At 38.0% G+C, this 26,266-nt stretch overlaps 5 protein-coding genes across 5 annotated transcripts; 3 read left to right on the forward strand and 2 right to left on the reverse strand.

Annotated features, from left to right (window-relative positions):
* The first annotated feature begins 758 nt into the window (after positions 1-758).
* On the forward strand, positions 759-1,573 carry LOC134330933 (hemoglobin subunit beta-like). The gene is made up of 3 exons (XM_063012221.1): positions 759-865; positions 953-1,175; positions 1,477-1,573. Exons 1-3 carry the CDS (start codon positions 774-776, stop codon positions 1,552-1,554), a joined length of 393 nt encoding a protein of 130 aa, XP_062868291.1. The 5' UTR covers positions 759-773; the 3' UTR covers positions 1,555-1,573.
* A 4,639-nt stretch (positions 1,574-6,212) lies between these two features.
* On the reverse strand, positions 6,213-7,019 carry LOC134306205 (hemoglobin embryonic subunit alpha-like). Its single transcript, XM_062990302.1, has 3 exons — positions 6,915-7,019; positions 6,604-6,811; positions 6,213-6,429 (listed from the first exon to the last, which is right to left on the reverse strand). The coding sequence occupies exons 1-3, from the start codon at positions 7,007-7,009 to the stop codon at positions 6,301-6,303; spliced, it is 432 nt and encodes a 143-aa protein (XP_062846372.1). The 5' UTR covers positions 7,010-7,019; the 3' UTR covers positions 6,213-6,300.
* Positions 7,020-8,600: 1,581 nt separating this feature from the next.
* LOC134330927 (hemoglobin subunit beta-like) lies at positions 8,601-9,320 on the forward strand. The gene is made up of 3 exons (XM_063012211.1): positions 8,601-8,707; positions 8,796-9,018; positions 9,133-9,320. Exons 1-3 carry the CDS (start codon positions 8,616-8,618, stop codon positions 9,259-9,261), a joined length of 444 nt encoding a protein of 147 aa, XP_062868281.1. The 5' UTR covers positions 8,601-8,615; the 3' UTR covers positions 9,262-9,320.
* Positions 9,321-13,834: 4,514 nt separating this feature from the next.
* LOC134306221 (hemoglobin embryonic subunit alpha-like) lies at positions 13,835-14,507 on the reverse strand. Its single transcript, XM_062990303.1, has 3 exons — positions 14,395-14,507; positions 14,046-14,253; positions 13,835-13,963 (listed from the first exon to the last, which is right to left on the reverse strand). Exons 1-3 carry the CDS (start codon positions 14,487-14,489, stop codon positions 13,835-13,837), a joined length of 432 nt encoding a protein of 143 aa, XP_062846373.1. The 5' UTR covers positions 14,490-14,507.
* A 1,598-nt stretch (positions 14,508-16,105) lies between these two features.
* On the forward strand, positions 16,106-16,761 carry LOC134306237 (hemoglobin subunit beta-like). Its single transcript, XM_062990304.1, has 3 exons — positions 16,106-16,212; positions 16,299-16,521; positions 16,633-16,761. The coding sequence occupies exons 1-3, from the start codon at positions 16,121-16,123 to the stop codon at positions 16,759-16,761; spliced, it is 444 nt and encodes a 147-aa protein (XP_062846374.1). The 5' UTR covers positions 16,106-16,120.
* The last annotated feature ends 9,505 nt before the right edge of the window (positions 16,762-26,266 follow it).

Raw genomic sequence — 26,266 nt, forward strand, 5'->3', positions numbered from 1 at the left:
TTAAAAATCCTACAATGTGATTTCCTGGATTTCTTTTCTCATTTTGTCTCTCATAATTGAAGTGTACCTATGATGAAAATTACAGACCTCTCTCATCTTTCTAAGTAGGAGAACTCTCACAATCAGTGGCTGACTAAATACTTTTTGGCCCCACTGTGCTAAATGTATTAAAAGAACAAAATTAAGCTTAACGCTACAGAGTGATACTCCATGTTTGGAAATGTTAAAAATGAAATGTATATACAAAATAAAACGAAAAATTTTAAGAAGTGGAATGTATAAAAATTAAAAACAATTTGAAGAATACTTCTACAACAGACACTTCAACCAAGTAACATACCCACCATAATGCATTAGTTTAACCGTAAACAGCTGTCTATAACGGTCTATAACTGTTAGAATTGGCTGTTAAACTACAGCCACAACTGATTTAGAAAGCTGTTTTTGAGAATAACAGGATGGTACTGTTAAAAAATGGCTGTTATTTTACAGCGATTTTACAGTGATAAAACACAAACTTTAACAAACACGTCGCTTTTATTGCACTCGAATAAGGTTATTCGTCAACCTAAGAAAAGCATTTATCAAAAGGGATGTATGTATGTATTAAACATTTTTATATAAACTTATTTAAACTGCTAAGTTTTAAACCTGCCCATTTTTTCTAGTCGCCAGGGTATGGGAGGGGCGGTCAAGTGCATATAAGACGGCAAACAGAACTCTAAGATTACAGGGTTTTTAAGTCCATCCTCAAAACCTCAAAAGTCAGCAACATGGTTCAGTGGACAGATTTCGAGCGCGCTACCATTCAGGGCGTCTTCTCCAAGATCGATCACAGTTCAGTTGGCCACCAGGCACTGGCAAGGTATTTTGAGGCTGTAACGTTAACTTATTTAGATACATTGATCATTTATCTGTAAAATATTTACAAAGTTTTCTACATCATATCCAGGTGTCTTGTGGTGTACCCATGGACCCAAAGATACTTCAGTAAATTTGGAAACTTGTACAACGCCGCTGCTATTGTGGGAAACTCCAAAGTTGCTGCGCACGGCTTGACTGTAGTCCGTAGTCTGGAGAAAGCTGTGAAGAACTTGGACAACATCAAGGCCGAATACGCTGATCTGAGTGTGCTGCACTCCGAGAAACTGCACGTTGATCCCGAAAACTTTAGGGTGAGTAATGTGAAATGCTAAACCTTTTCCACTATAGTCAAACGTGCTGGGTCTTCCATTTGTTTACACTTTCTACTGCTGGTTAGGCTTCTTGTTTAAGCGTACTTATGTTTAACTTGAGCTATAATCTAATTGTGTACCTTTGTTCTAACCGTGTTTCAGCAGATTTGTGTCCTTGGACTGTTGTTTACCTAAACTAGAGTAGGAAAATATTTACTGTAAAAGCACTTTTGTAAATCGCTCTGGATAAGAATGTCTGCTAAATGCTGAAAATGTACATGTAATTCTCTTTGTTTTACAGCTCTTGGCTGACTGTATTTCCATCGTCGTTGCCGCTACCATGGGCGCTAGCACAAGTTCCTGGCTGTCAAGACACTAAATTGCTGTGCCGGACTGCGTGAACCATCAGATGTTTACGAAAAAAAAACTTGTAATTGTCAATAAAAGCGAATAAATGTCAAAATACCAATACTGACTTGTGTTTTGTTTCAAATTTTCTGTGACAGGTTCTGTAAACGTTTTCATACCCATTCGATAGTGAACACCCCACTGTTACAAATTGCTTTTAAACGGACCCAATATTGCTTACTAATTTTAATAAGAAATACACTCACGCATTTGGGCAAATAATTTCGTGTTTATGTCATTCTTATGTTCTGTACTTATATAACATAATCACACGTAAAAAGATAGGCTGCTTTTATCGACACCAAACTTATACATCATGCAATAAAAAGGTAAATGTTCAGCCTACATCTTATTAGTTAGCAAATTTAAATTTAATATTTTAAGTGTTAGGCAGTAAGCATTTTGTCAAATTTAAATACAAAAGTTTTTAATAATTTATGAAAATTTACAAAACGAGATTTTCTACCTTTGTAATTGCTTGATCAGTTTTAATGTCATGCATTACAACGCAGTCAAATTATTAAATCTGATTTATTATTTTGAGTTTAAGTTTTAAAGTCATATAGACACGATTTCATAAGTCTTCAATACTCCTGATTTGTTACAATAAATTATTTTATATGATCATTCAAAATGAAAATTTACGACAGCATAAAAAAACACAAAACGACTTTCTCATCTCGAGATTTTTGCATATACTAATCAAGATTGATAGATTAACAGATTTTTTAAAATAATTTTTAAATAGAGAGCAGAATTTATGGTTGTGTAAATTATGGCAGGTCGCCCAAGCCCTAAAGTAACAAAATTGTTTTCGCAAAACTGAAGCATTGTTTTACGACGGCGATTTCATATTAGTGCGGCAGATAGCCTAGCGGTTAAGGTATTACTAATAGGCAGAAGGTTGCTGGTTCAAACCCCACCTTTGCCAGGTTGCCACTGTTGAACAAAGATCCTTAATGCGACTTTAGCAAAATGGATAAAACTTTAATCACTTGTGCCCTTTATCATCTTAAGGATGTGTGAGCCAATGAGCAAATTGCGAGTTCATCTGTTGTTCAATCAGGAGCAAGGAGGAGAGCGCGGACGGGGAGAGAAGGTAATGGCGGTGTAGCGGAGCGGTTTTTGGAACAGAGATAGTTCGCGTATACAGTAACAAAACGCAAGTTTTACTACCTTGGTTAAGTTTAGATTTACGGTGTCACGTAAAATGGAAAAAGTGGAAAAAGGACGGAAGCTTCGGGACTTCGTCAGAGTCTTCCCCGGAACCGTGTAAACAAACAGTGTAACGGGAGTAGAGCAGATGAATGGGAACAATCCTTAAACAATTAGTCCCCATGCAGTAACGCGAGGCTAAGTTAGATAAGTTCCAAGTCGGTGGCTGGATAACGTGTGGAAAAGTTTGGTTCCAGTCGTGTCGGGTAACCGGACTGTGGATTTAACGTTGTCACTGTGGAAGCGTCAGAGGAGCAACTCGCAAAACGCCGGCATGCATCAAAGAGGACATGTTCGTTTTCTCTCATTTACATCGTGAGTACACCCTGCCATGAGTCTTTCTCTCTGCAATAGCACTGGGCCAAAGTGACAGTAGACTAAAAGTGTTTTCCTTTTGTGGTTTTGGGACATTTGGGAGTTTCACGTGCGTCAAGCACGTTCTTTGCACATCGGTTAACGAACTGAACACTACATTAAAAAGAGAAACAAAACAAACCAGTTTTGTTCATATTTTTATGTTGACAAACTGTAAATTGTGAGTATAACTGAAAATTGTTTTTGCTAATACGTGAGTGGTGTAATGTCTAATTTTCTCTGAATTCGCCCTCAGTATAATTTAATTTACTGTTTCTGTTAAGCACTGTTTGATACCTGCTGAGTCAGGGATTATCTTTCTCTAATTCAGTAATTCAGTAAGTTCATGGGGCGCAATAAATGCAATTTGTGTTTACTTTCCAGGCAAGTCTGGTGTTAATTTTAAAATCTCTTCAGAGTAGGGGCGTGTGCTAACTCTGACTACTAGCGGGAAATGAAAAGTAGGGAAGTACATTAGGTCAGTGCTAAATGTGCTAAACTAAATTCACCTAGGTTGCACATACTTCAGCCAAATACTTCAGGTTAGCCCCGTGACTTAGCCAAATCCTGAATCCTGAAGACACGAATTGTGCTGGGGGGCTAGGACCTAGATCCTTAGTCACTCTGCCGTCTGGAGAGTTTTTGTGCTGGTTCACCCCTATCATACGAGTACGGTTCTGCTCGTTACATTAACACTGAATTGTTTAGACTGTATACTGTAAGTCGCTTTGGATAAAAGCGTCTGTTAAATGCTGAAAATGTAAAATGTGTTAGGGTCAGTGTTTAAAAAATTGAAGTTTCGATTTACAGAATAAAGTCAAAATATCATAGCCAAAAGGGTGTCCAGTCGTCGTAGGCTTGCCAGTTCAGAGAAGCACAGACGACAGGGCGCATCTTAGCTTCGACGGCCGCTTACCTGCAAGTTCAGCTTCAATAAAACAGACAATTTCCTCAAAGTCCGTGGTGCTTTGCCTGCATTCAATCAGATCCTTTAACTCATGTAAGTTGTGAGGTGGGGCCTCCATGGATCGGACTGGTTTGTCCAGCACATTCCATAGATGCTCGATTGGATTGAGATCTAGGGAATTTGGAGGCCAGGTCAACACCTCAAACTCGTTGTTGTGCTCCTTAAACCATTCCTGAACCATTTTTGCTTTGTGACAGGGCACATTATTCTTCTGAAAGAGGTCACAGCCATCAGGGAATATTGTTTCCATGAAAGGGTGAACATGGTATGCAACAATGCTTAGGTAGGTAGTACGTGTCAAAGTAACATCCACATGGATGGCAGGACCCAAAGTTTCCCAGCATTACACTGCCTCTGCCGGCTTGCCTTTTTCCAAGTGCATCCTGGTGCCATGTGTTCCCCAGGTAAGCACGCACATGCACACGGCCATCCACGTGATGTAAAAGAAAACGCGATTCATCAGACCAGGCCACCTTCTTCCATTGCTCCGTGGTCCAGTTTTAAGTTCACGTGCCCACTGTTAGCGCTTTCGGCGATTAACAGCGATCAGCACACTGACTGGTCTGCGACTATGCAGCCTCATACGCAACAAACTGAGATTCACTGTGTATTCTGACACCTTTCTATCGGAACCAGCATTAACTTCTTCAGCAATTTGAGCTACAGTAACTCGTCTGTTGGATCGGACCAGACGGGCCAGCCTTTGCTCCTCACGTGCATCAGTGAGCCGGTTTACCACTGTTCCTTCCTTGGACCACTTTTTATAGATACTGACCACTGCAGGCCTGGAACACCCCACAAGAGCTGCAGTTTTGGAGATTCTCTGACCCAGTCGTCTAGCCATCACAATTTGGCCCTTGTCAAACTCGCTCAAATCTCTACACTTGCCCATTTGTCTAACACATCAACTTTGAAGATCAAATGTTCACTTGCTGCCTAATATATCTCACCCACTAACAGGTGCCGTGATGAAGAGTTATTCACTTCACCTGCCAGTGGTCATAATGTTATGCCTTGTCGGTGTATGTGCCAGTGAATTGCTGATACGAAAGTATAATTTCACCAAATTTACAAAGTCCCCCTTTTAACACCTGGAGGTTGATATGACCATAATATATTGCATATATTGTAAAAATCATTTAGTTTTTTTTTCTCGAAATCGAATCGTATACGACTTGATTCCTGAAATCGAAATTATTTCGTTGGTCCTAATACGCCTTCGAAGAGATTAGTCATTGACGCGCAACTTTCTTAGAAAATGTAGCACTGTTCGATGTTTTTTGCTTTAGGAGATAATGGCTCTCACTGTCGTTTGCTAAAGTTGCAGAGCTTTAGAGATGGCTTGTAAGATCTTTTTTTTATTTTACAATGTGCTGCATTTTGATATCTTTTAGCCGTTGCATTATTTAAAGGGTTTATGCTGATATTTAGATGGCTCGTTGTAATGAAGCCTTTCTGTTTTTAGTTTAATACTGTAATTTCAATAAATAAATGTATTTGATGATAGGGGTGACTGGGACAGTGTAGTGGGTAGCTATGTAAGCTATCAGCTGAAAAGTTAAGAGTTCACATCCCAGCTCAGCCATGCAGCCACTGTTGGGCCCTTGAGCAAGGCCCTTAGCTCTCTTTGCTTCAGGGGCGCTGTGCAATGGCTGACTCTGCGCTCTCACCCCAAACAATCTGGGATATGTGAAGAAAGAATTTTGTTGTACAAATAAAGGCATTCAATTAAAAGTTTGAGGGCAATAATTTTTACACATGATGAATTAATGTTACATAGCTTTACATTGTTTTAATATCTGAAACAATTAAATGTGACGTGCAGAAATGTAAAGGTAAGGTAAGGAAAGGTAAAACAATTTTTCATGGCACTGAACAGGAAAAATGATGCTATCATTAGTGTACTTAACCTAACTCAACGCACACTTAACTGTTTATAAATGTCATGCCATCATTGTGCAAAGAACTTGGGTTTTAAAATGTGTGCCTTTCTTTTATCCATCTCTTATTATAAGACCTTATTTCAGCGTTAGTCTATTGCGTGCACCAAAAAGACATGAAACACATATCACATGCCAGAATCGTTTGGCTTTTATTTGGATCAAAACAATCTACTGTATTTCAGTAAGACCTTGATTATGTGGGTTTACGTGTGTGTTCATTTTTTGACAGCTCAGCTGCTTATCGGTACTTCTCGGAGAGAGCCAAAGCCACGGCGGTAAGAAACTTGTCCATAGACACGTGTACCTCAGGAGTAAAGTCACTGGGAAACGTGATCGCCAGAACCACCAGCAAGTTGTGGGCCAGAAACTGAAAAATAAATAGAAATATAAATAAATAAATAAATAAAGAAAGAAAGAAAGAAAGAAAGAAAGAAAGAAAGAAAGAAAGAAAGAAAGAAAGAAAGAAAGAAAGAAAGAAAGAAAGAAAGAAAGAAAGAAAGAACAAAAAATTGTTTGAACACTAAATAAATAAGCAACTTGCCTTGAAGTTGGCAGGATCAACACGGAGCTGGAAAGCGTGCAGCTCGCTCAGGTTAAGCAGTCCACTTGCCAGGTCATCGATTTTGTTGACCGCTTCTTCCACGCCAGACATCACAACCTTTCCGTGCTTCTTTACAGGGGCAGAGCCAGGGCTCAAATCCTTCCAGTGAGAAAAGTAAGTCTTGGTCTGAGGGTAGACAGTAAGCATCCTTCATGGACGCGTCGCATTAAATTAAACTTGTTTCTTGAGACAGAGCAGCTGTGGTAAGTAAACGAGTAAACAAAGGAGGATAGTAAATTTAAAGCACATACCTAGCCAGTGCATCGCTACCGACGTCCCCAGCCTTTGGGGCGACTTTGGCCCAGAAAGCTTTGACGGTGGTCTTGTCCTTGGCAGAGAGACTCATGGTTACTCAGCAGTTTGATGAAGCTTACTGTAAACTGGCTGGTGGAAAACCCACGCTTTTATACAACGATTAGGAGCTGGCACACCCGTGACAACATGGATTTTTAACAAGATAAAACTGGGGACTGCTGCTTGTAAGAGATAAACGGTAACCCCGATTAGATCTCATTTCAATTTCAAGTATGACAGAAAACTATTTAAAAATAAAAACCCGTGCATGGGCGTAACATATTCACACACACACACACACAAACACTTATCGTTTGCGTTTTGATTAAACCAGTTTCTGAGAATCTAATGTGTCCCAAGTCAATTTAAATGTTAAATAGCCCATTCTCTCCAAGTTAATGCACATATATTACATATATACTGTAGAATAAATTGTATGTAAACATGACATTATAATCATTACAAATCATGACATTATAAATCATTAAATTTTGGATATGATGAAATTGAATTTGAGTGAACTATTATAAGGCTATCATGACTGTGTTGTAAATTTAATTTTTTGTTCAAAACTTTTCAAAACAAATTTGTATGTTCAAAACTGCATAGTCACTCCAGTTATTGACTAAAATTGACAATTATTAGAGTGAGAATGAATGCTCTAATTCTAAAAAAAACTCCACTCAGTTATACTTCAGACCAAACGGTCATCTTTTAACTACAGTTTGACAACCGTTTGACAAAAAACTATTTTAACAAGCAAAACAAATTTTAACGAACACATGTCGATTTTAGTGAGAATCTCTGTGGGCGTGACATTCACACACACACACACACACACACACACACACACACACACACACACACACACACACACACACACACACACAAACACTTATCGTTTGCGTTTTGATTAAACCAGTTTCTGTCTATAATTTATTGAGAATCTAATGTGTCCTATACGTCAATTTAAATGTTAAATAACCCCTTCTATCCAAGTTATAATAAACTAATTACATATATAGAATAAATTGCATATGTAGAATTTGCATTTAAAAATATAGATTGTGTTATGTTGTCAGGTTATAAAACTTGGCGTGACATTATAAATCATTAAATTTTGGATAGGATGAAATTGAATTTGAGTGAAATAAGGCTATTGTGACTGTTGTGTATTTAAGACAAAATGTTATGTTCAAAACTGCAGTCACTCCAGTTATTGACTAAAATGGACAATTATTAGAGTGAGAATGAATGCTCTAATTCTAAAAAAAAAACACTCAGTTATACTTCAGACCAAACAGTCATCTTTTAACTCTACAGTTTGACAACCGTTTGACTAAAACACGAATTTTAACAAGCAAAACAAATTTTAACGAACACGTCGATTTTATTGCTTAAGATTGCGGTTACAATTTTTGTACAAACAATAAGTAATACGGTTGTTTAAAACGATTTCTAACCTGATATAAAATTCGATAAAAAAAAAACAAAAACATTTTGATAAACTTATTCTGTCTGCCAGGTTTTGAGCCCGCCCATTTTTATCTAATCTCCAGGATTTGGGAGGGGCGGTCAAGTGCATATATAAGACGGCAAATAGAACTCTTAAAATACAGTGTTTTTAGTTCATCCTCAAAACCTCAAAAGTCAGCAACATGGTTCAGTGGACAGATTTCGAGCGAGCTACCATTAAGGACGTCTTCGCCAAGATCGATCCTGCTGCTGTTGGCCACCAGGCACTGACAAGGTATTTTTTATACTAAAACTTTAACATATATAAATAAACTGGTCATTTATCTGTTAAATATTTACAAGTTTTCTGAATCATTTCACAGGTGTCTTGTGGTGTACCCATGGACCCAGAGATACTTCGGTAACTTTGGAAACTTGTACAACGCCGCTGCTATTGTGGGAAACCCCAAAGTTGCTGCGCACGGCTTGACTGTAGTCCGTAGTCTGGAGAAAGCTGTGAAGAACTTGGACAACATCAAGGCCGAATACGCTGATCTGAGTGTGCTGCACTCCGAGAAACTGCACGTTGATCCCGAAAACTTTAGGGTGAGTAAAGTGTCATTTATTTATGTGTTAAACGTTGTCCACTATGGTTAAACGGTTCAAATCATTATTCGTTAAAAAAAACTTGCGTTATGTTTAATTCTCTTTGTTTTACAGCTCTTGGCTGACTGCATTACCATCGTCGTTGCCTCTGCCATGGGCGCTAGCTTCACAGCTGAAGCACAGGCAGCTTTGCACAAGTTCCTGGCTGTCGTAATCTCCGCTCTCGGAAGACAGTACCACTAGACACTAAATTGCTGTGCCAGACTGAGAGAACCATCAGAAGTTTTTTAAAATAAACTTGTACTTGCCAGTAAAAGCGAATACATGTCCAAATACTAATGCTGACTTGTGTTTTGCTTTACGTTTTCTGTGACAGGTTCTGTAAACCCATCCATACTTATCCGATAATCAACGACAACACACATACACACGCATACATGAAAGACAATTAAAACAAATATATCTCGCTTAATTACATTTTACAGTAAGCGACGTACAGTCAGGACACTATATATTGATGAAGATAAGACATTTTTTGTTGTTGTATCAAATTCTTTTTCGTCTTTTTTGTGATTTAGAAAAGCAATAAGAAATACACTCACACATGTCGGCGAGGAATTTCGTGTTTATGTCATGCATGACAACGCAGTCAAATTATTGGATCAGCTATATTACTATTAGGGATGCATCGATACCATTTTTTCCCAACCGAGTACGAGTACAAGTACATGTATTTTTGCACTCGCCGATACCGATACCTATTTAGAATGATGCAATCTGGATCATTATGGAATAGTGTAGTTTTTAGTGTAAAAATAGTACAGTGGAACAGACATCATTGAGAAAGCTTCTGACAAGCTAACGTAAACGTTCATTAATAAACGCACGTAATTAACGTTGTGCACATCATACATGCGATGCGATTCTGCTGATTGAAATATTTACTTTAAAAAGATAATACAGTCCGATCCCATCTGAGCCGATTCTATCAGCACATACATTCGTGGTTCACCTCGGTAAATCGTAAACGACTCTGAGTCGGCTCCCGCTCTGTGGTAATAACCAGTATAATTAAGCCTGAGCTTTATAAGGTAAGCGAGTCACACAAAATGTTCTGTAGTATTTGGTGTTTATTTACAACCGCAACATTCATTATAACAGTAAACACGGAGAGATGACTGAGAAAAGAAACTTACGCTGTGCTTAAAATGAGTCGACTCCTGAATCACTTGTATCGACACTGTGAACAGAGTATTGAACACAAACACGTCCTATAACAGCGGTCGCTGCTTATGTAACCGCTGTTAGCTCTATTTTGAAGGGGTTTTTTTTTGTCAAACGGAACTAAATAACATTAAATGTGCGTGTGAGCGTGGTCAGTGAGAATAATTCAATCTGTCTCCCGTGGGTGAAAAATGAATTGCTTTAGTTTTAGAAGTAAAAAAATCTCGTAATGTCACGCCCAAAAAACTTCCAAAAATAAGTTAAAAAGTATTCTTAAAAAGTCAGACAGACGTATTTTCGTAAAAGTGTAATAATAATAATAATAATACATTTTATTTGTTGGCGCCTTTCATGACTCTCAAGGTCACCTTACATCAACTAAAACAAGAAATAAAACATACAATAAGTTATTACAACTACAACAAACAAATGATCACAACACAAACATAAAACAAAAAGTACAAGATATGTTAAAGTGAATAAGCCAGTTTAAAAAGATGAGTTTTAAGAGCTGTTTTGAATTCTGCGATGGATTGCAATGTTCGAATATGGGTGGGGAGTGTGTTCCAGAGTTTAGGTGAAACATAGGAGAAAGCCCTGGTACCCATTGCACTAAGGTTAATGGCTGGTTCTGCCAATAAACCTGCTGAGGAAGATCGCAACGAGCGGGAAGGAGTGTAACACTGTAGAAGGTCTGTGAGATATGCAGGGGATAAATTATGAAGTGCCTTGAATGTCAGTAATAAAATTTTAAAATTGATCCGTTGCGATACTGGGAGCCAATGCAGTTGGATCAGCAGTGGTGTGACATGCTCAGTGGACTTGGTGCATGTAATTATCCGTGCTGCTGAGTTCTGGATATGTTGAAGTCTTTGAATAAGTTTTTTGGGAATGCCAGCCAGGATTGCATTGCAGTAGTCAATTCGTGATGTGACTAATGCATTGACTAAGACTTCCGTGGAGTGCTGTGATAAGACGGGCCTCAGTCTGGAGATATTTCGCAGGTGGAAAAAAGCAATCCGGGAAACATTATTTATGTGAGTTGAAAAAGAAAGGGTACTATCCAAGATAACACCAAGGCTCTTAACATGGGTGGACACAGGTATGATATCCTCAGCAACGGAAAATGAACTAATATTATTTTTCGAAAGCGCAGCCTTAGATCCAATAAGAAGTATCTCGGTTTTACTACTATTTAGTTTTAAATAGTTGTTTGTCATCCATGTATGTACATCACGGAGACAAGCAGTAAGAGTAATCGGAGGAGTAGTAGAAGTTGGCTTAGTGGATACATAAAGCTGCGTGTCATCAGCATAGCAATGAAAATGAATGCCATAATGCCGAAAAATATTGCCAAGCGGAAGGAGATAAATGTTAAACAGGAGCGGTCCCAGCACTGAACCCTGTGGAACTCCATTACAAACGGTGAGACACTCTGACCTGTGATTCTGGATCTGTACAAACTGTGTTCTGTCAGCGAGGTAGGAGGCAAACCACTGATTCACAGTGCCACAGACCCCAATGCTAGCCAGGCGATCCATGAGGAGCTGATGGGATATGGTGTCAAAGGCAGCACTGAGGTCAAGGAGAATAAGAATAGAAAGTAAGCCAGAATCAGCTGCTCTAAGGAGGTCATTGGTTAACTTAACCAGTGCAGTTTCTGTGCTGTGTTTAGGGCGGAAACCGGATTGGAATCTTTCAAAAAGATTATTATTATGAAGGTGAAGCTGAAGTTGAGCTGCAACCACTTTCTCAAGGATTTTGGAAATGAATGGTAAATTTGAAATTGGCCGATAGTTATTTAAATCAGAAGGGTCTAAACCAGGTTTCTTCAGAGTTGGTCGGATTATGGCAACTTTCAGTGAAGGGGGAACTATACCAGTGGTCAAGGAAGAGTTAATAATTCTACATATGATGTGTACGTCTCTTTGGATTTGTAGCAATAAATACAGAGCATACAAAAACAATAAACAATCTTCATACTAATCTCGAGCTTTAGCTCGATCTCTTTTTGCATATAGCAATCAAGATTGATACTTTTTCTAAAGGATTTCTAAATAGAGAGCAGAATTTTTGGTTGTGTAAATTAAGGCAGGTCAAATTTGTTTTGGCTAATGTAAAACATTATTTTATACAATAGCATATAGAGTCAGTGTTAAAAAAAATCGTGCGTTTAGATTTCCAACATAAAGTCGTGTAAGTTTCAATTTTGAGAATAAGTTGAAATGACCTCGAGAATAAAGTTGAAATATAATAATATAATAAATATAATAAGCCAAAAGGGTGTCCAGCCGTCTTAGGCTTGCCAGTTCGGAGAAGCACAGACGAAAGGGAGCATCTTAGCTTCAACGGTGGCTTGCAAGTTCTGCCTCAAAAAAACAAACAAACAAAAAACTATTTCCTCAAAGTCAGTATTAAGTTGACTTCATATTCAAAATTTAAACCAATTAGACACTTCAAATAAACGTAGTTCTTGCAAAGCCATTTAAGCGTCCTTATACAAATAACAAATTGATTCTTATGTGCCAGTAGATTATTTCTTAATTTGTTAAACTGATACGAAAGTATAACTTTACCAATTTACAACGTCCTTCATTACGTCCCGGAGGTTGATACGACCATAATGTCTTACCTATATTATTAAAATCATTTTAATTTTTTTTTCTCGAAATCGAAACGTCTACGACTTTGTTCTTGAAATCAAAATGATTTCGTTGTACCGTGGTTCTAAAACGCCGTCGTAAGGATTAGTGATTGACGCGCAACTTTTTTAGAAAATGTAGCACTGTTTAATGTTTTCTACTTTAGGAGATAATGGATCTTACTGTTGTTTGCTGAGGTCCCAGAGCAGTGTGCTAAGTGTATCTTTAAACCTACGTTGCATTTTGTATTCAGAGGGGCCAGTTGTGATGAATAATTTTAATAAATAATTAAATTTGATGATAGGGTTAATTAAAAAATAGGGCAATGATTTTTACACAGGACTAATTAGTGTTACATAGCTTTTTTTCTTAAAAAAATATCAACTGTATTTTTGATTACTTGGGTTGCCTTTCTGTTATATAAAAATTGTTTAAATTGTTATCTGAAACAGCTAAACGTGACAAATGCGCAGAAATTTAAAGAGGGTAAAATATTTTTCATTGCACTGAAAAGAGGAAAAATAATGCTATTATCAATGTATTAAATATAACCCAGCGCATAATTCCTGTTAATTGTTAAATAAAATTAGATTACAGTCACACTGCCTGTTAGGTCATAACTCTCAACTTAATAAATCAGGAGAACACTTGTTAGAAAGTCTACTGATCTTAAATATAATTCCCCGTTAAATACAGATGTCTAACGGTTTTGTTGAAAATTGTTTATCATATTTGTAGCATCATGCTGTTTGCCATCAATGTACAATATCCCTCTCTTATTATAAGACCTTATTTCAGCTTTGGCCCTATTGCAAACACCCAAAAAGACACATGAAACACATATTACATGCCAGAATCGTTTGGCTTTTATTTGGATCAAAACAACCTGTTATATTTTAGTAAGACATTGATTGTCTGCGTGTGTATTTATTTGTTGTCAGCTTAGCATCTTATCGGTACTTCTCGGAGAGAGCCAACGCCACGGCGTAAAGGAACTTGTCCATCGACACGTGTACCTCAGGAGTAAAGTCACTGGGAAACGTGATCGCCAGAACCACCAGCAAGTTGTGGGCCAGAATCTAAAAAAATAGATGTTTAAATATTGTGAATGAACACATAAAAAGGTAAATGAAATAAATGAATAAATAAAGTGCAACTTGCCTTGAAGTTGGCAGGATCCACACGTAGCTGGAAAGCGTGCAGCTCGCTCAGGCTTAGCAGTCCACTTGCCAGGTCATCGATTTTGTTGACCGCTTCTTCTACGCCAGACATCACAACCTTTCCGTGCTTCTTTACAGGGGCAGAGCCAGGGCTCAAATCCTTCCAGTGGGAAAAGTAAGTTTTGGTCTGAGGATAGACAGTCAGCATCCTGCATGGACACGTCGCATTAAATTAAACTTGAGTACACAATAATACATAGCAAATATAGATAAGATAGATAGATAGAGAGGGAGAGAGAGATAGGGTGAGTAAACGAGTAAAAAAGAGAAGGTGAATTAAGAGCACATACCTAGCCAGCACATCGCTGCCGACGTCCCCAACTTTTGGGGCGACCTTAGCCCAGAAAGCTTTGACGGTGGTCTTGTCCTTGGCAGAGAGACTCATGGTTACTTTGCAGTTTGACGAAGACTGCTGTTGACTGCCTGATAGAAAATCCACGCTTTTATACAATGACTTTGAGCTGGCACACCCGAGGGCGACCTCTAAAACGTGACAACATAGATGTTTAACAAGATAAAACTGAGTACTGCTGCTTGTAAGAGATAAACGGCAACCCCGTTAGTAACTTCTAATGTTCTATATTTCTATATATAACACATTCAAAAGATTTTTTATGGGCATGACATTTATGGAATTCATTTCGCTTCTATCCCTGTTTGACACCACCCACACTCACTTTTTATTTGCTTTTTTAAATCAAAAACTTAAAAAAAAAATATAGCACATAAATTAAAACGTTTTTAAAAAGGTTCTCTCTATGTTGGAAATCTCATGTGTGCCAAACGTCAAAGTAAATGTTATAGTAGAAAAATAAATTATATATGTAGAGTTTACATTTAATATAGGTTGTGTTATGTTGTCAGGTTCTAAAACTTGGCGTGACATTACAGAGCATAACATTTTGGATGGGTTGAAGATCAATTTTAGTAAAATATATGATTGATTTTGATTGATTGATTGATTGATTGATTAATTGATTTACTTTATTGATCCCCGAAAGGAAATTGCGGTGTAGCAGCAGCAATTACAATTATTACAAACATCAAACAAACATCACACAACGACATTACAATGGGGTAGGAAAGAATAAGAATTTAGATATAAAATCTACAAAATATATAAAAAAGAAAATAGAATATAATAATTTAAAAAAATAAGAATATAAAGCATCTAACAGAAAAAAAAAATAAAAACTGAAAAGGAGGGAGCCTAGAGGTGCAGTTGCATAAATTGTGCAATTAATCTCTTATTTCCTTCGGGATCAATAAAGTATCTATCTATCTATCTAAAGCTGTGCAAATAAGAACATTACTACGTGTAAATTGTGGAACAGGTAGTACCAAGTGATCAAGTTATTGTCTTTGTGTTATTATTATTAAAAGTAATTTCGAAGCCATTGCGCCAGTGTTGTGTAATTAAGATAAGATTCCTTTATTGATCCCCATGGGGGAAATTCGAGAATTCGAAGATAGAATTTCACGTTCGAAACTGCATAGTCACGCCAGTTATTGATTGTCAATAATTAGAGTGAGAATAAATGTTCTAATACTAAATAACAAGCAACTATAATTCAAACCAAAACGATTATCTGTTAACTCTACAGTTTAAAAACTGTTTGACTAAAATACAAACTTTAACAAACACATGTTGATTGTATTGCACACGATTTTTTTATTTTTATTTATTTTTTTGTACAATGAGTAATATATCTGTTTAAAACGATGTTTAACCAGGTATAAAATTCAATAAAATATATAGAAAAAGCAGTTAGTCAACCTGACAAAAACATGTATGAAAAGAAATGTACATTTATTGTAAAATGCATAATGTGTGTATATATTAAACATTCCTGATAAACTTGTTCAGACTGCCAAGTCTTAAATCTGCCCATTTGATCTAATCGCCAGGATTTGGGAGGGGCGGTCAAGTGCATATATAAGAAGGCAAACAGAACGCTTAGATTATAGGGTTCTTAAGTCTATCCTCAAAGCCTCAAAACCTCAGAAGTCAGCAACATGGTTCAGTGGACAGATTTCGAGCGAGCTACCATTAAGGACGTCTTTGCCAAAATCGATGCCGCTTCTGTTGGCCACCAGGCACTGACAAGGTATTTTTTTACCATAACGTTAACATATTTAAATAAATTGGTCATTTATCTGTAAAACAGTAACACATATTCTAAATCATATCCAGGTGTCTTGTGGTGTACCCATGGACCCAGAGATACTTCGGTAACTTTGGAAACTTGTACAACGCCGCTGCTATTGAGGGAAACCCCAAGGTTGCTGCGCACGGCTTGACTGTAGTCCGTAGTCTGGAGAAAGCTGTGAAGAACTTGGACAACATCAAGGCCGAATACGCTGATCTGAGTGTGCTGCACTCCGAGAAACTGCACGTTGATCCCGAAAACTTTAGGGTGAGTAATGTTCTATTTGTGTTAAACGTTATTTACTACAGTTAAACGGTTCCAATCATTTGTTAGTAATGTAAGTTAACTTGCGTTATGTTTAATTCTCTTTGTTTTCAGCTCTTGGCTGACTGCATTACCATCGTCGTTGCCTCTGCCATGGGCGCTAGCTTCACAGCTGAAGCACAGGCAGCTTTGCACAAGTTCCTGGCTGTCGTAATCTCCGCTCTCGGAAAACAGTACCACTAGACACCGAATTGCAGTGCCGGACCGAGAGAAACAGCAGAAGACTTTGAAAATCTAACCTTAAAGTGTCAGTTAAAGCAAATAAATGTCCAAATACCGATACTGATTTGTGTTTTGTTTCACAAGTTGTGTTATGCATATAGGTTATAGAATATGGTTTCTATCGTATTCCTATTGTAAAATATCGTATGAAGAGCCATCGTAAGTCGAGGAGCGTCTAGAGTCGAGTATTCTATTTTATAGTTATTCTTTAGGAGTCTCAACCGCTTTCTAACGTTATTTTGCACCACTTAACTAACAATAACCCGTCATTTATCAAATTGGATCAAACAATTATATCGAAGTGCGTTATGTGCGCGTCTATAACAGTTAAAACACTGTATAGCATACAATATTTTGCTGTGTAATTTCAAGATGACGCACTCGCCTGCAATGGACTGTACAAATTGACGTATTTCAAATGTTACTGGTTGCGTTTATGAGCATACTCAGTGAGGATCTCGAGTGACCTCAGCGTTTATTCTTACTAAAATAAAGAGTATTTAATTAAATGAAAAGATCAACATGTATATTTAAACAATGCGATCAGCATTTAGAGCTTAATAATTATTTGGTAACTAACTTATCAACTTTAAGTGTGTTGGTTAAGCCGTTTAGCAATAGCTAACTATCAAAAATTAAATCCTTCTTTAACTTTTTATGTCACGAATTATATTAATACGTAAATGCCATGCATATGTTAGATGCATGTCCATTGCGTCAAATAATAGATCATATGCAATATCTTAATTGTAAGGTGATGAGGTCTTCTCAGATAAGCAAAAACTCCTCAGGGACGAAGTGTAGAAAATGGCTGCCGTCAGCCCGGGAAAAGCTGTTCGTGCACATGTGCAGTTTTGACCATTAGACCAAACATAATAACTTCTGATACACTTTAAGCATTTTTTATGAGCTTAGCTTAAAGTTATTTCAAAATTGCTAATTATTATTAAATAGAAGTGAAAACTTATTTAAAGTGAGAAAACATGGGCAATTTTATTATGTACAATTTACTAAGGGCCACGTTCATTTTTTTTTCAGTATAGTTCACACTACACGAATTTTATCTGATTTTCGCTCGCCGACAGGTGGCCGCTAGATGTGCCAGCTCTGAGGCAAATTGGTGTTCGCTCGGGGCTCGAAAATCGGCTCTCGGTCGCTATATGTAAACGACTCGATCGTTCGCGGCTTGCCGATCTCTCACAGACTGAAGATAAATATCTAACATGCTAAATATCTGGACCTGTCGGCGACTCAAAATAATGTAGCGTGAAATGTGTTGCGATCAGGTTGTGACTGGCAGTGAGTGCGGAGTCTAACTACAAGATACGGGGTGAGAGAAAATCCCGGGGAAGAAAGATTCAATCGTGTAGTGTGAAAACCACAACGACTTAAAAAGACTTCCGATTACAAGAGATCAAGTTGTGTAGTGTGAACTTGGCATTAGAGGTTTCTTTAAATGCATCCACATTTGATAATGAACGGCAACTGCTGTTTCAAGCTAGTAATTAGCCCAATATTGCTAGCTAATTTTACACACATACACACACACACACGCACACACATTCACACACACACGCGCGCGCGCGATGTGGGAAAAATGTGGCAGAAAGGTATTTTTTCTTGTCCACTGTTTATGTGACAAACACAAAAAAACGTTTATTGCTTTGGCAATTTTAAAAATACACTTACACATTTAAGTTAGATTTTTCTGTGTGTGTAATTTAGACCTAAACACAAGTAAAACGATAGGCTGATTTTACCGACATTAAACCAATACATAATACCTAAAAGTAGAGTCAAATGTTCACTAGGTATTTTTTCTTTCAAATTTAAATTTAAAAAGTTTGATTTTCAAAGTCGTGTATGAGCATTTTGTCAAATTAAAATACAAAACATTATAATAATAGATTAGAATTGTAATAGATAATCATTTATAATAATAATTTGTTACAATAGATACTACTCCACTACTCACTTATTTGAGGTGAGTGAGGCTTTTAGTTCTTCAGATGTTTGTCTGGATTCTTTTTGTGACCTTCTGGATTTTTTTGTTGACAAGGTCTTGAAAATAAGTTTGGTACAAGCAACTGGAAAATGTATCTGTTTTATGTTTTCTTCTTTTAGAGATAATGGATTTCACTGCTGTTGGCTAAAACCGCAAAGACTTAAAAATGGCTTTGTAACTATTTTATTCTCCCTTACAAAGCAGTGGTGCGTTTCCCGATAGCGATTGATCTAGCGATTTACAAACAACTTTAAGAACGACATAACTTTTTTCCCCAAAACAAGCTTTAAGTAGTTCTTTGTTGACTCCGCCTCTGCATCTCCACTGGAAATGCAAAAATGCAGAAACTGAATCACCGATTAGGCGATTACCATATAATTTCTCATTATTATATCACAAAAAGTAAATAATTCGATAAGAAAATCATTAAAAACTAATAACCAACAGGTATTTAAATTATTGGTATAAAATGAAAAACATTACATTTGCAATTTTTATGCATCGCATATAAAAGTCTATCAAATACCCAAATGCCCCAAAGCAAGTTCAACAATTAAAGTAAAATAGAAGAAATGGTAGGGTACTGCCAGCAACATCAGTGCTTGTTGTGCTACCTAAAGATCTGTAATCAAGATTAAGAAAAAATGGCCAGTCAAGCTAAGATAAAGGGGGCACAACTCAGGAAAGAGAGGGCTAAGACCGGTGGAGGTCAGTTACAGGTCAGCAACGGGGAGGCAGAAACACTGAGAATACTAGGCCCAGCAACAACTGAAGGGATATCTGGGGGAGTAGATGTATGTTTAAATTAGTTCGTGGCTACCCCACCTCAGCCCACATGCCTTGTGCAGTCTTCAATTTGCAGCAGTCCTGCATGGGTCATCTCCTTACTCTACGCAGCCCAGACTCCAAAAATACATGTAGGTGTAGTGAAGAGTTAATAGCCCTCAAAAAAGAAAAGTGGAATAAAGAGTTGGTGGAATTGAAGAGGGCCAGACTTGACATCATGGCCAAGCAACTTTTTATGGCAGAGTTACAGATAACCAGGCCATTTATTTCTGTGCCAGTTATACTGCCCTCTGAAAGCATTTACTTTATTTTACTTAAATGTTAAAGTTAAGAAGTACTTTGTGAGTTACGAATGGGTCAGACTACTCTTAAATTTACAAACAAGTTTAAGTACTACATTAGTTAAGAAGGGTTTCAGGGAACACTCGTAAATTTAAGAATGTTCTTAAGTACTTGGTGTTACAAACGTTTTGAAAAAAGCACCCCAGAATTTTATTTCAAGTATGCTATTAGTGTACTGTTTAAAACTAAAAGTAAGTGATTATGCTTAATTTTTATGTATTATTAGGTAGAAATTATTCATATTACAACCCCAAATCAGAAAAAGTTGGGACAATATACATCTGAAGCTCAGTATACATAATGTGATTTCAAACAGGTGATGTCAACAGGTGATTGTAATCATGGTTTGGTACAAAAGCAGCATCCAGGAAAGTCTGAGTCTTTGATGAGCAAAGATGAACAAAGGATCTCCAGTTTGTCAACAAATGTGTGAGAAAAAAGTGAAATGGTTAAAAACAATGTACCTCAAAGAAAGATTGGAAGGGATTTGCATTATTCCTCTTCCTATACAGTGCATAATATCATTAAACGACTCGGAATCGGGAGAAATTTCAGTGCGTAAAGGCCACGGGCGCAAACTTAAGCTGAACGAGGTAATCTTCGATCCCTCAGACGGAACTGCATCAAGAACCGCCACTCAACAATAGCTGATATAACCACATGGGCAAGAGATTACCGGGGTTACTATCATTTTTTCAGAAAGTAGGTAAATTAAACATTTAATATAATTGTACGTGTTGAATAACACAAGTAACATAATTTAGACTTGGATTTTGTTGATGGACGTGGACCAGCGAGGGGCAATGGGCTATTGACACGGTTTAGCAGTATTTCTTGAATTGAAAATCTGCCACAGGTTGACGAACCTAGTGCAAGGCATCTGAGAAAAAGCCAGTCAAAATCAGATACGGGGTATATTTAAGTGTTTAGGTGATTCACAAGGGACAATTTAAAAATTGGATAGATTTGACACAAAATACATAATGGGGAATGGCAAAAGCAAACAGAAAAAATTCTTAGAAGCGTGTGATGAACCAAATGTTAATTATGGTAAAACAGCAGTGACTCAATTTGAATTTTGGGTGAAGGAGTGTGTTTTTTTTTCTTCCAGTGGTAGTTGTCGTGAGAGACAATATAAATGTAAAAAAAAAATAAGTTGTTAGAGAAGGAAAAAGAAAAAAGACGCATTAATTGGGAAGGTTTTGATATGTGGGTTACTGAGTCTCCGCGTCCTCCATCGCCACCACATGTGATGGCAGATTTATTTGCAGATTTTTTTGGCATGATTCATCTGCAAACAGAAGGGACACTGGGCAAATGACTGTCAAAGCAGAATTAAAGACTATAATGCATGCTTCATTTGCAAGAAGGACATTGGGGCAATGAATTTCCCAACCAAGTTGTGAACAATGAAGGAGACGGAATCCTGGAGGAGGACTGGACTTGGGACAAACCCAAAGGGTCTGGTGAGTCACAATTTACTTTGCTTTGCAATGAAGAATCGCTTAAACTAACACCTATACCTGATAATACAAATGATAAGATTCAAGCAGCTATAAAACATATAGAACAGAAGTATTTTCCTGAAGGAACATAGTCTAAATATTCTGAACCTAATGTTGTTAAAATGCCTATGATTTCAATGTTTGTGAATGGTACTGAAATGCAGTTTTTGGTAGACTCAGGAGCAGGGAGTTCAGTGATTAGAACTAGTGAATTCAATGTAATTCCAAAGAAGAGTGGAAGATTCATGCATTCAGTTGGGGCAGTCGCGGTTACTGAATATTATTCAGTGCCGTTAAAATGCCATATGCAAGGCCTTGAGCCTTTCAAATTTTCCTTTCTACTGTCAGATCGCTGTTCAGTAAATTTGATGGGGCGAGATCTGATGTGCAAATTAGGTATTACCCTGATCAGTGAAACTGACGGGCTAAAAGTCCAAATTACCCAACCTAATTCCTTTCAGGGTGTAATGATGGACATTAGATTATGTTTATTCGTGGCAGGTCTGCAACCACCGCATGAATGAAGTAAATCTGAACATGCTCATTTGCTTACTAACCCAATGAATACAACCTTAATGAAAACTGAAGATTTGCATTGCACCGCACACATCCACAAGGGGGAGCCAGATGACCAGTATAAAAAATAGTGGTTTTGGAAGTTAGCACGCCTGATAGAGTAGTGTTGAAACGTTTGTTTTGGAGTGGAAAAAAAGGCGCGCAGTTGAAGTTGATTTATCCAAAGTTAATGAAAGGGAAGGCAAACCACACCTTTTCAATGTAAAAGACCCCGTCCCACACGTGTCACTGTCTAAGTGTCTATTATAAAACGGATAGTTCCGGTCCTAAAATCTGATTGGCTGAGCCGCGTTCGAAGCCGTTGTAAAATCCCCGATAAACGCACACCTAGGACCACCTCACATCATTCCATATTAATACGCCACTGAATACAAAAGTTAATGTTATTTTCGCCCTCATGTTGCCTAGCAACCAGGGCCGGCGCTAGGGGGGGGCTGAGGGGGGCATTGCCCCCCCAAATTGTGTCTTTGCCCCCCCAAGCACAATGCAAGCAACGGCTATTTTTAAAATTATCTCTGAACCAATCACACAAATGCATTTTGTTTTAACAGTGTGAAGATATTTCCTTGCTTATTCCTGATTGGCTCTTTGAGTCATATAAAAATCGGCAGACTGCCCCAAACAGTTCAGTTCGGCAGTATATGTTCTGTTAGTGTGAGCGAGAGGCAGGTATACTGGTAAACACTTTTTTTTTACAGAATTAGTATTCTTTTGTTTTCTTTATATTTTAATTTCCCAATAATATAAATATTCTCACTCATTCCTATTTCCACGTTTGAATATTCTCAGTCTGTGTGTAGGTACATTTGTCAGCTTTGACTTAAATTTGTATTAAAGCCTTTCAAGAAATAGAGTTGTTCTATTAGTAATGGCAATTTAATTAAGGGGGCGTATTAAAATGAAATACAATTAGATAATCTTTTTTCTCCATTTACATAATCAACATGTATTTTTTAATCATTGGGTTTTAAGTTTAAGTTCGAAAACATGCATTTTTATTTCTTTACCTCATACATCACTTTAAGCCAGTATCAATAGCTTGGCTGTCATCATTCATGCACAAATCAAGCCTTGAATATATTTCTGGCTTCAAAAACATGACTATCAACATGCCCCCTCATTAGGTTTTACTGCCCCCCCAAGCAAAGCAGTCCAGAACCGGGGCTGCTAGCAACACTGTTAATCGAACTATTTTGCGTCGCGGAAGAACGCTTTATTGTAAGTTTATACACAATAAATACATTTATGAATTAAACATTGTTGTATTTATTATATTTTATGTTGACCGCCGTTTTATAAAAGCAATAAGCCACTCGAGACCGTGCGTTACTGTTAAGATTTTAGCACGGGGAAAGAAGTTTTAGATTTTTAAAAACGTCATCCCGTGCTAAAATCACAGTAATGCACGGCCTCTCGTGGCTTATTGCTTTATAATGCACGGCCTCTCGTGGCTTATTGCTTTAATGATCAATGGAGAGATTTGGGTCGTTGGATGTTGGAACTTTTGACCGTGGATCATTTGGTGGTTGAGAATAAGCGAATGTCTGATTTCTGTATAAAGTTGAACTGGGTCTCTCATGTGGAGAGGACGGTTGAGTTGTATCCAAATGTGAACAAAGGACATGGCTGGTTGTGTCCCAAGGTCTAAGTGGATGATTGTTGGCAGCTTCAATGAAGGCGCGATGTAAAACTGACTGTGAGGTTGTGACTTTAATCAATTAATAATAATAATTAATAATAATAATAATAAATAATAAGTAAAAGAACAAAATGTTGGCTTAATTAACAAAGTATAAATAAACTGAACTCCAAATAAATGAATTAAATGTGTTTGTAGATAACACAAACCTCTAACAATAAACACAACAATATAAATGTTATGTTAAAGCTGTGAATATTCTCCTAAACAAAGCAATTCAATTCAATAATGGGTGCAAAAATTGGATCAAGTCATGCCAAGTCATGAGATAGCAGTATGTAAAGTAATTATTAATTGGTGTTACTTCAGGAAAAGGCTTGGGAACACCCACACCTGTATGAGATCTGAGGTGTGATACTGTGAGTGAGGCTAAACACTACCCACATTAGACAGCGCAATGGCAGCGCCTAACTAAAATTGTCACGGCATACAGACAATCACAACCACATTTAGTGCTGAAGACCCCACACGCATATATCACAAACTTTCCTCAATATTTTTTTTTGTTTGATTTTTTTGTTTGCAAGGGGTTCTTTTTGGGTGTATTGTTTATTATTGTTTATTACAGAAATGTCTATTCTATAATGTAAGCGTGACCCCACTGCTATCAAGCAAACTGGTATTTTGCTGGCCACTGGGCTGATGTTACAGTGCGTGGTCAAGGGGAGGAAAAGGGAAAAAGCCCAGGACGAGGTAGTACGTGCCAAAGTGCAAGGTGTTTATTCAGCTCCAATAAGGTGAAAAGAAAAAACTATTTACACTTTTTACAAAAATATATACATGGCATTTATCAACCTTTTCAGTCCAAAAATACAAAAAAAATGAATAAACAAACAAACAAACAAAAATCCATACAATAGGACCGAGTCGGATCCGAATCAAATGATTCACCCAGGCTATCCGCTCGACTCTGAATCAATTTCGGTTTCCTTACTCAGTCTCTCGTTCGCTGCGACGCACAAACCAACTTCACTCAACTAACTCACCCCCGCTGTTGGCCGTACGCTCGCTTAAAAGCGGAGGTGCGCGGCAAATGTGAATGGAATGCTCCATTACGCTCGAGTAGGTAAATACATGAACAGATCAACATTTATTACTCCTGTACATTTTGTTACACTGTCAGCATGCGATCGCGCTACACTTCTATAACCCACACTGCATGAATATTCAGCCCGATCGCTAAGTCTTGGTGTCATTGCGCCGATGCAAAGCATGACTGCAGGTAAAATCCCCCTCCTTCTCTGAGAGAGTGCGCTCGCCGCACCCCTCATTGTATGGGATTTTACCGGTGCACATGGTTTCCTCTCATTCCCTTCGCGGGACCCAGATGACGTGTATGTACAGGTCCTTCTCAAAAAATTAGCATATTGTGATAAAGTTCATTATTTTCCATAATGTAATGATAAAAATTAAACTTTCATATATTTTAGATTCATTGCACACCAACTGAAATATTTCAGGTCTTTTATTGTTTTAATACTGATGATTTTGGCATACAGCTCATGAAAACCCAAAATTCCTATCTCAAAAAATTAGCATATCATGAAAAGGTTCTCTAAACGAGCTATTAACCTAATCATCTGAATCAACGAATTAACTCTAAACACCTGCAAAAGATTCCTGAGGCTTTTAAAAACTCCCAGCCTGGTTCATTACTCAAAACTGCAATCATGGGTAAGACTGCCGACCTGACTGCTGTCCAGAAGGCCATCATTGACACCCTCAAGCAAGAGGGTAAGACACAGAAAGAAATTTCTGAACGAATAGGCTGTTCCCAGAGTGCTGTATCAAGGCACCTCAGTGGGAAGTCTGTGGGAAGGAAAAAGTGTGGCAGAAAACGCTGCACAACGAGAAGAGGTGACCGGACCCTGAGGAAGATTGTGGAGAAGGGCCGATTCCAGACCTTGGGGGACCTGCGGAAGCAGTGGACTGAGTCTGGAGTAGAAACATCCAGAGCCACCGTGCACAGGCGTGTGCAGGAAATGGGCTACAGGTGCCGCATTCCCCAGGTCAAGCCACTTTTGAACCAGAAACAGTGGCAGAAGCGCCTGACCTGGGCTACAGAGAAGCAGCACTGGACTGTTGCTCAGTGGTCCAAAGTACTGTTTTCGGAAATCAAGGTGCCAGAGTCTGGAGGAAGACTGGGGAGAAGGAAATGCCAAAATGCCTGAAGTCCAGTGTCAAGTACCCACAGTCAGTGATGGTCTGGGGTGCCATGTCAGCTGCTGGTGTTGGTCCACTGTGTTTTATCAAGGGCAGGGTCAATGCAGCTAGCTATCAGGAGATTTTGGAGCACTTTATGCTTCCATCTGCTGAAAAGCTTTATGGAGATGAAGATTTCATTTTTCAGCACGACCTGGCACCTGCTCACAGTGCCAAAACCACTGGTGAATGGTTTACTGACCATGGTATTACTGTGCTCAATTGGCCTGCCAACTCTCCTGACCTGAACCCCATAGAGAATCTGTGGGATATTGTGAAGAGAAAGTTGAGAGACACAAGACCCAACACTCTGGATGAGCTTAAGGCCGCTATCGAAGCATCCTGGGCCTC

The sequence above is a fragment of the Trichomycterus rosablanca genome, chromosome 2 (assembly GCF_030014385.1).
Source record: "Trichomycterus rosablanca isolate fTriRos1 chromosome 2, fTriRos1.hap1, whole genome shotgun sequence".
NCBI lineage: Eukaryota > Metazoa > Chordata > Actinopteri > Siluriformes > Trichomycteridae > Trichomycterus > Trichomycterus rosablanca.

Excerpts from the sequence above, each read along its gene's own strand:
- LOC134330927 (XM_063012211.1), top strand. The coding sequence starts at position 8,616 with ATGGTTCAGTGGACAGATTTCGAGCGAGCTACCATTAAGGACGTCTTC. Across the intron at positions 8,708-8,795 it reads GGCCACCAGGCACTGACAAG|GTGTCTTGTGGTGTACCCAT; the intron begins GTATTTTTTATA and ends ATCATTTCACAG. Across the intron at positions 9,019-9,132 it reads TTGATCCCGAAAACTTTAGG|CTCTTGGCTGACTGCATTAC; the intron begins GTGAGTAAAGTG and ends TTTGTTTTACAG.
- LOC134306221 (XM_062990303.1), bottom strand. The coding sequence starts at position 14,489 with ATGAGTCTCTCTGCCAAGGACAAGACCACCGTCAAAGCTTTCTGGGCT. Across the intron at positions 14,254-14,394 it reads GGCAGCGATGTGCTGGCTAG|GATGCTGACTGTCTATCCTC; the intron begins GTATGTGCTCTT and ends GTGTCCATGCAG. Across the intron at positions 13,964-14,045 it reads TGGATCCTGCCAACTTCAAG|ATTCTGGCCCACAACTTGCT; the intron begins GCAAGTTGCACT and ends CTATTTTTTTAG.
- LOC134330933 (XM_063012221.1), top strand. The coding sequence starts at position 774 with ATGGTTCAGTGGACAGATTTCGAGCGCGCTACCATTCAGGGCGTCTTC. Across the intron at positions 866-952 it reads GGCCACCAGGCACTGGCAAG|GTGTCTTGTGGTGTACCCAT; the intron begins GTATTTTGAGGC and ends CATCATATCCAG. Across the intron at positions 1,176-1,476 it reads TTGATCCCGAAAACTTTAGG|CTCTTGGCTGACTGTATTTC; the intron begins GTGAGTAATGTG and ends TTTGTTTTACAG.
- LOC134306237 (XM_062990304.1), top strand. The coding sequence starts at position 16,121 with ATGGTTCAGTGGACAGATTTCGAGCGAGCTACCATTAAGGACGTCTTT. Across the intron at positions 16,213-16,298 it reads GGCCACCAGGCACTGACAAG|GTGTCTTGTGGTGTACCCAT; the intron begins GTATTTTTTTAC and ends AATCATATCCAG. Across the intron at positions 16,522-16,632 it reads TTGATCCCGAAAACTTTAGG|CTCTTGGCTGACTGCATTAC; the intron begins GTGAGTAATGTT and ends CTTTGTTTTCAG.
- LOC134306205 (XM_062990302.1), bottom strand. The coding sequence starts at position 7,009 with ATGAGTCTCTCTGCCAAGGACAAGACCACCGTCAAAGCTTTCTGGGCC. Across the intron at positions 6,812-6,914 it reads GGTAGCGATGCACTGGCTAG|GATGCTTACTGTCTACCCTC; the intron begins GTATGTGCTTTA and ends GCGTCCATGAAG. Across the intron at positions 6,430-6,603 it reads TTGATCCTGCCAACTTCAAG|TTTCTGGCCCACAACTTGCT; the intron begins GCAAGTTGCTTA and ends TTTATTTTTCAG.